The sequence below is a fragment of the Budorcas taxicolor genome, chromosome X (assembly GCF_023091745.1).
Source record: "Budorcas taxicolor isolate Tak-1 chromosome X, Takin1.1, whole genome shotgun sequence".
Lineage (NCBI taxonomy): Eukaryota > Metazoa > Chordata > Mammalia > Artiodactyla > Bovidae > Budorcas > Budorcas taxicolor.
This window is the reverse complement of record NC_068935.1, coordinates 38,451,023-38,459,494: the sequence shown is the minus strand read 5'-3', so window position 1 is coordinate 38,459,494 and position 8,472 is coordinate 38,451,023. Positions and strand designations below refer to the sequence as shown.

Here is an 8,472-nt window from a genome sequence, read left to right as displayed (position 1 = left end):
GGCTTCCAAGAGCTTCAAGTTTCTCATATACTTAACATCAGGAATCACATACAAAGTTCAAGTGGAGAAAGCATAAGAGGTAAAGCGCAATGTCCAGGGTAACCCCTGGAATATATTTTGCTTTCATTGAAATCCCAAAAGAGGAATGAGTTTCTCTTTTCTTTGTCAGTGTTCTCCTTCTCGTCAAGTGAGGGTATCAGAGGAGACTCTGTTAAAGAAGAATCCTGAGTAGTAACGTTCTAGTAAATGGAGTCTTTATTTTAAATTAGCCACTATCGAAGCTGTCTTCATCAGAACAGCCTAGGTTTGGCATTATGAATAAATCGAAGTTTCTAAGTGGTTGGGCTAATTTTCCTGGTTATCAATATGCCCAGAATCTCAATGCCTGCAACATTCTCAGTCACCTGGGTGTGATGGGAGGGGGAGGGGATTTGTGAAGGATCATATATTCCCCCTAGGCCTTTTAACTACCCAGGCTCCAATGGGGTGAACCAAACAGACAAAAACTGCTATGCAATGTTCTTGGCTGTTTCTACTAATTTTTCTCTTGGTGGATCCCACATTGGCTTCAGGAGTTATATATGTCTGGGAAACCGACACTGCAAAGTTCTGGCTTGTTCCCTGCCCTGATGCTAAGGGATAAATATAGATCTCAACCACTACAGAAATTTGGCCAGGATTCCGAGGGGTGTGTGTGTGAGGGGCAGTGCTGATGGGGCCATTCTGACATGTGGGAGAGAAAAAAGGTTTCTTTATATCCAAGGCCCTCTTTGGTGGGGGGGAGGGGCCAAGCAGGAGCCTGGCCTCTAAAATGCATAATCCATATTTAAGGGGCTGGTTGATTGACACAAATAAGGAATATTATAGGTGGCTTAGTGTGGGGCGGGGGAGGTGGGGAGAGCAAAGGGAATCTTTCCTGACACCTTAGATCCTTTTGCATGAGATCAGCCTTATGAAAAAAGAAAGTTATTCTTGGCCAACTCCCCTCACCCCCAACTCCCACCCAGGCCCCACCCACTGCATGCACTGATATCCAGCTCTCAACTGAGAAGGACACAACTGAAGACTGCCATTGGGCCCATAGTAGCTCAGGCGCTAGAGAAGGGCAGGGAGAGGGAAGACGTGAAGCTGCGGGGGAGGGGGGGGTGAGTCGCTCATCCTTGTGACCCAGAATATCTCCCCCTCCCTGTAATGATGAGCTTGCTTTTCCATAAGGGCTTTCCTTTGATTCAGAGAAGGGGCCAACCAATGAGAGAGGGGCATGTTAGATTATTTTGGGGAAGGGCTCATGCCAGGAGGGTTCACTTTTACTAGGCGCCAAGTAGCCCCAGCAACCAGTGTCTCCTGTACCAGCAGCAGCTCCGGAGCTCTCCCCTACTCGTCTGCCTCTGCCGCGCCTCTGCCCACTGCACAGCCATGAGAAGGCAGCTCCGGTCCAGAAGGGCCCCGGCCTTGCCTTACGGTTATCGCTACAGACTTGTGAGTCCTGGGAAGCAGAATATTTTTTGCTGTCCCTTCAGAATGGGCTGGGTGGGGGGTGTATAGGTCATGACTCACCGGCTGCTTCTCTTTAGGATGGGCAGGAACACTGAAGTTTAAGGAAGCCCAGGGTGTCAAGCATGAGCAGTGACTCCTGGGACCCCATTGCACCCTGAATGGCTAGACTGAAGGAGGAAGCCCTCCTCCTGTGCAACAAAGATAAGGGCCAGGGGAGATGCCAGAGAATGAGGGTGTCTTCTACAATGTTTTCGTGGGAGTCTAGAATTTGAACAGACCTTTTGGAGTCTGGGAGTAGAGGTTTCACTCCAATAGCAAGAAATGGAGCCAAGAGAGAAGGGAAGGGAAAGAGGAAATGAAAGGCATTTGCCTACCCAGTTGTCTCAGTCCCTTTGGGTGGGAGCTTCTGAGGAACCCAGCTACTCTTTTTCTAAAGCTGAAATTCCAAGCTATAGCTAAAACCCTGGAATACTAGATAGAACCTGGGAGCAGTCCTAGACATTGTTTCTCTAGAATCCCTCATCACGTAAAGGAGACTGCTGTGGCTCAGGGCACGGGAGGTACTGGCCATTTACTGGAGAAGCCGAAGTGAGAATGCAGGTTTCCTCACTTCTCATCCTATGCTCTTTCATATTTGCAGCATGCAACTCCCTAACACTCCAGCACCCATGGCCTTCCTGCCTGCCACCTCACCCTGCCCAACACTCACACACCCCACCTTCAATGTCACCATTTATCTCCAGGGTGCATTAAAATTGTCTTTGAACCCAAAGTTTCCTTGCATTTACTTTGCTAGAAATCATGAGTATATGCCACATGCAGTGTTTTTTTTTGCTGGGAAGTATATTCTGAAATCTCCCCCAGAGAGGGCTGTGATCTGAGCCTCAGGAAGAAACAAAGCTTAATCCATTTTTCTTGGTGAATGGCCACTCCCCAACCAAGGAGCTAACTGGAGACTCTCAACAGCCAGCAGAGGAAGACACAAATTCTAACCCCATACCAACCTGTGGAGGGCTTCTCGTAACTTTCTAGCCACGGTTTGTAGAATCTCTCTTTTGACATTCCCCAAAGTCCCTTCCAGTTCTCAGAGCAGTCACAGTCTGTAAGGCATAGAAAATCATTCCTTATTTGGATTCTTTTCTCTATAATGCTGCTAAAGTGTTGTGTACAAGTTTAATTATCTGTCCCTCGTTTTGGATTTTAAATGCATCAGGGGATCTTGCTTTATCGGGAACACTTGATCACGTTTACAAAGAGAGGATTTGATGCAGTGAATAATTGTGTGCTAATGTCTCTTTCAAAATTAATCAACCATTCGAATGTTTACAGGGTGTCACTCAAGGCAGGGCACAAATTTATCTTCCGGGTCATACTGTTTGTTTATGTATTTGTTTATATGTTTGTATATTTAGAATGCTCAAAATGGAGCCATGTTCTGCCCTTCAGACTCTTTCCTTTTAGGGCAACACCACGGCCCCAGCACACACCCACTCTTCCATCTCTGCACACTCACACACACTATCACAGGAGGTCAGTGCCACTTTAGGAAACAGACAAAAACAGGCCCTCTCATTATAAAAGGATTCCCTACTGGGTTCCATGAAACACTGAGCTCCCCCCAAAGTGCCCCTCTTGTACAGTGTGAGGTTCTATACCTGGAAGCTGGGGCAAGGGGGAAAGATATTTGCAGTTCCTGAAGCCCAGGCAGTGTGAGAGCTGTGGGGAAATTAGCTCTGAGAAGGTTAATTCTTCCCGGGAGGGTAAAGCTTTAATGACAAGCCATCTTTAATGGGATTATCGTGAGAGCTCATATCTACAAATAAGATCAGGCAGAGGCCAAAGCTAGCTGCCTCCTCTGTGGAGCAGGGGTGGAGGGCAGGCAAAACAGGCGACTAGGAGAGGAAAGGAGATTTTCCCGAAAATATAAAGGGAATAGAAACTCCTTCACCTTGAAATGTTATACTTCAAATTCTCCAAGATTTTCAGTTACATCAGATTCTCTGGAGGCCAGGATGACTGACTACCCACTACAGTCCGGATGAGCGCCTAGGCGAGGGCATGGTTCAGGAGTTTTCAGCCAGGCAGTTATCACTGATGTTTGTTCCGTGCCCACTGGTTACCTAGCTGCAGGCTCCAAGCTGTGGAGGGCCATCAAAGAGTTAGAAACTATGGCCCCGTCCCACCCACCCCCACCCCGGGTGCTCAGAATGTAATTCTGGAGGTCAAATGGGTACCTATGTTCACACACAAGTGAAAGAGATTTAAGAACATGTATTAATCCGTTCAACATTGAGTGATGGGGGTTTATTTTCCTAAGCCTTACCCCGTGAGTCCTTGTCAGAGTTAGAGATCTCCAGTTGTGAGCACCTTCAGCCTCTTGGGAACACAGAATCTAACACATTGCTGTGCTCTATCAGTCTGCTCAACCACCTCTCAGCTCTTGCGCTCAGAGTGGTAGGGGAGAAACATCATCAGGGATATTGCAAGACATGGGTTCGGAGTCTGTTCTATCGTTGAACTAGCTGCGTGATTCTGGCTACATCCTGTTGCCTCTCTGGGCCTCACGTGGACAAGTGAATCTTCAAGGTCCCCGTCAGGTCTGATACACACGTGACATAAGACTGTACCTTTGAACAAATTCGAGAGCAATTCAAGAGTGCTTGTAATCAAGAGCTAGACAGCACTGGGCAGACTGAATGCTGAGAGTAGAGCCTTGTCATTCTGTATCACTTTTACGGATCCTGAACAATCCAGCTCTCTGGCCCACCCCGCCCCCCATGTCAGCCCTTTCAGCTGAGTGTCCTCTAAATGGCCTTTGAGGAATCAGGCAGGGAGAGAGCGGCATGGAGCCCCTGGCCTCTATCATTGGACACATCCCCCCAACAGGTGCACAGGCCCTGCCGCTCTTCAGATTTGGACAGCACAGAGAAGGGAGGGTGGCCTCATTTTCTGCTGCTGCAATGAGCCTTGGCAGACCCACAAAGAGCAGAGATCCAACTCGCCAGCCTGTGGCTGGGAGGCATTTGAAATACCATTTGGTGAAGTCTGGGTTTTTCTCTTTTTTGTTTAATTTTCTTAGAACCACTTGGAGAAGATTACAGTTTCAGATCTCAAGTAATGGCTGCAATCAGTCAATCAACAAATATGTGCTGAGCATTTCCTACGTGCCCAGATTTCTGCCAAGGGTACGGGCTTGGGGGTGGGGAAGACGAAGGAAATATCAGTTTCTGTCCCAGCCCTCAGGTGGTCTGTCCAACCTGCTTCTGGCAGGCAGAGGTTCCAGCGTGGGCAATAGCCAGAGAAGGAGCAAAAACTGCACCCCTAATCTCTTTTTTCTGTGAGGAAGACAGTCTAAGTTTTGAGGAGGGGTACAGCAGCTGGCTTTTCCTCCTGATGTCTATTCCAAGCTATTTTTAGCCACAACTTAGGATGGTGAGGGTGAGCAGCTGAAAGCATCCAGAGTGTTAGGACAAAGCTGCCGTGGACTGAGAATGTGGCATCACAGACACAAGTGTCTAAAACTCCTCCATCCTCCAGTGTTGAGCTCAGTCTGCCCTGACAGGCCAAAGTTAACGGGAAGCCATGGCCCCAGGACAGAGTAATGACATGAACAGTCCTAGGGGAACAGCCCAAATGCCTGCAGCTGAGAATAACACTTGCACCTCTATGGAAAGAATATTGGGTCAAAATGGGTCATAGAAAGAATATTTCCTGCAAGAGAACAGAGAGAAAGAAATCTGCCTCTTGTAACAATAGGTATGTTTCTGGGTAAGTGGACATCTGAAGCATCTCCAAATATTGAGTTGTTTTTCATTTATTTTGACTGGTGGGATGTGCCATGGGAAATTTTCTTTTCCAAAAAAAGGGGTTGTGTGTTGTCACTGTTTCAGGATGATCAGGATGAAGTGAACCAGAACTACTTAGCGGATGAAGAGGAAGAAGCAGAAGAGGAGGCTAGGGTGATGGTGGTACCTGATTTGGAGGAGGAGGAAGAAGAAGAGGAGGAGAAAGAAGAGGAGGAGAAGGAGGAAGAAGATAGTCACAGTCAGGAAACAGACAGTGCCTGGTGGCGAAAACTGCAGATTGTGAATGAATACCTGTGGGATCCGGAGAAAAGGACATCTCTGGCCCGAACAGGTCAGAGTTGGAGTAAGTCCCAGTGGTCCCAATGCCCCAGTTGGGTGTCCTTTGCTTTCAGCTTGGCGTCCAGGACTCCTTTACCACACGTTGGATGGGCTTGTCTGCAAACTTCTCTTAGCTCTTCACGTAACCGGATCAATGCCTAGGGAAATAATGGGCAGATCTCATCAGAACAAACTCCAAGTGGGTGAACAGATGATTGTGTAGCTGAAATCCACTGGGCTCAACAGCATTTTGTAGTGCAGAAAGACAGTAAGAATGAGATGAAAAAGCACAGATTTTATGGAAGCCCCAGCCCTGTCATTTTCTATCTGTAACTTTGGGCTCATCTTTTATCCTCTCTGAGCCTCAGTTTCCTCACCTGCTAAACAAGGGAAGCAGTATCTCCCTTTCTCTCTCACAGGAGCAGCCTGAGACTCTGATAAGATATGAACATGGTAAAATCGAAAGTATTACGCAGAAGACTATTCCTAGGATACGAGACTCAGGTCCCTGCTAACCTGACCAAGTGTTTGTACAGTCTCATCATTTCACCCCATAATGTCAGAGAAGGATAGCTAGGGCTGCCACTGGCCCCAGGTTGTGGGTGCTCTACGGCTCCAGGGTGTTAAGAGAGAAATGGGTTAAAGGGATGATTTCTAGCGATTTAAGCCCAAGCTCCTGTATTTCTTGATCCACGGTAGAATTGCGGTCCATATGCAGCCACCACTTGTTACTTCACAGCTTCCCCAGCACTCCTCTCCCAGGGTCCCTCCTACTCACCTCTTGAACTCTTAATGCTGATGCTTCTCAGGAGATTTAGCTTGTGGTAAAATTCACACTCGCCACACTCTCTGCACATCCCAGGAAAAGAGCAGCTGCTGGTCTGAACTCAGTTAACCCACGGAAGAAAAAACAGATAAGTCTATGGGTGAAATAAGAGTCCCCCAGTGCCAAGAGTCTACATTGCTGAAGCTGACGTTCATGCCTTCTAAAGGCCCCTTTAAACTGAGAATTCTCTCCTTTGTAGCTAATGTTTCTAGTTCAGCTCAGTCAGGGTGAAACGGCCAGCCCTGCTTCCTGGAATTGGGAATAGCAGGTGTGGGGCTCCGAACAACACCCACCTCCCTTCACCCCTCTTCAGTTCCCAGCCCCACCCCTGCCCATCCCTCGAACTCCCAACTCTCGACTGGAACAAATGTACCTTTCAAGGAACATTCCGACATTCTGGAAGCTGCAGACAAATGCAGGACACTCACTGGGGCTCCAAAAGGGGCACAGCTGTCTCTGGCTTGCCTAAAGAGGACTGGAAAAACAGGCCTTGTGAAATGCAAGTGTGGTTCTGGGAGAGGAAGCCCTGTGTTAACCCTTAAACATCCATTGGAACTTAACCAGATGAGCTGACCCAAATTGTGCCTGCGGAAAAGAATCCACAAGCCAATACGTGGGGACAAGGGAGGAAGGTTCGAGTGTCCAGGGGAGATGTGGCAGTGGGGACACTGCACATCCAGGCCTCTGGAAAGCGGGTCTCAGAAGGCTAACCCTGGGCAAAGGGCCACCACATGCCTTGCTGTCCTCTTGCTTGAGAACTAGGTGCCAATTAAGCACTTACTAACCCTGTCCAGCCTGGATGCCAACAGGACAGACATATTTACCCAGCCTGTTATTATATTCTGGGCTTTTCCTCTTATAGCTGGGCAACTTCTATTCATAGGAGCTATATGTTATTTTATTGGGTACTGACCAGAAGTCTATGAGGTAGTAATATTATTGTCCCCATTTTACAGATGCAGAAACTGAGGCTTAGAAAGAGTAAGTAACTTACCTAAAGTGACAGTTAATAAGTGGTAGGACTGGGATTCAAACCCAGGTTGGATGAACACTGGAGTTCCTTCTCTTGCCAGAACACCACACTGTCTTCATGAACTCTAGCACTGAGCAAGGCCCTGATGGGTAAGGGCCTCAGGACCTGATGGGGTATTTTAGTGGAAGGACTGAAGAGTTGGGATTGCGGGTATCTTGTCTATTCAAGATATAATCGTCTATCCAAGCTTGGGTGGGGCATTCAGGGGCGAACACTGGATTACCTAGAGGAGCAGCCCAAGTAAAATTTGGATATTTGGAGCAGAAAAGGTTGGAGGGATCAATGGGTTCGGGTGGGTACAGTGCTTGGTTTTGCTGGGGGTGGGGGTGGTGCAGTGTAGCTGAGACAGCCTATCACAGGCTCCAGGCACAGACTCCTGGGCAGAGCCGAGGGGACACATTGCTAGTGCCATTCTCCCATCTACAGCTTCCCAGCCACACATCCTGGGCAAGAAGGAAGATGTCTCCAGGGGAATGTACCTGTCTTCTATTGCTTTCGTTTCATCCATGAAACTGAGCCTTCTGGTCCCCCAGGATGGTTCCGGCTGTGGATGGGTTGCCAGGATGAGGACAGGGGTAGAGCAATGGAGAATGGAGGAGGAGGCAGAGGGCACATCCCATCAGGCCAGCCAGTGGGCACCAGCCAAATACCACAGGCACACAAGGTGCTGCTGTTTCTTCTCCGGGGACTCCAGCTGAAGTGAGGTGTTCGTATTCCAGTTCCGTTTTAGTGCATCTTAGAAAACATAAAGGTTCACCTCCAGTTAAATTCCTAAGGAATTTTTTTCTCCTTTTCCTGACTCCTTTTGGGGGCCGTTAATTTTATTTGGTTCATGGTTCAATTTAAAAATTGACATTTGGATTCGGTTTGGGGTACAGCAGAGTTAGGTAGTTTGTTCCGGTTTCCAGCTCATGATATGGTTCAAATCCATAGTTCTGACATCATGTCACTGCTGTGAGAAGAGTCAGATGCTATTTTCTGAGACAGCCCCA

General features: G+C 48.0%; 1 protein-coding gene across 8 annotated transcripts in view; it reads left to right on the top strand.

Moving 5' to 3' along the window:
* The first annotated feature begins 1,091 nt into the window (after positions 1 to 1,091).
* The window catches only part of ATP1B4 (ATPase Na+/K+ transporting family member beta 4), a 46,744-nt gene continuing 39,363 nt past the window's right edge, over positions 1,092 to 8,472 (top strand). For 6 of the 8 annotated variants that reach the window (XM_052663102.1, XM_052663094.1, XM_052663101.1 and 3 more), the window contains exons 1-2: positions 1,092 to 1,479; positions 5,388 to 5,646. In XM_052663102.1, the coding sequence (XP_052519062.1) occupies positions 1,417 to 1,479; positions 5,388 to 5,646 (322 nt within the window). In that variant the 5' untranslated portion in view covers positions 1,092 to 1,416. The remainder of the gene's footprint in view (positions 1,480 to 5,387; positions 5,647 to 8,472) is intronic. The other 2 variants (XM_052663096.1, XM_052663100.1) reach the window with 1 other exon arrangement.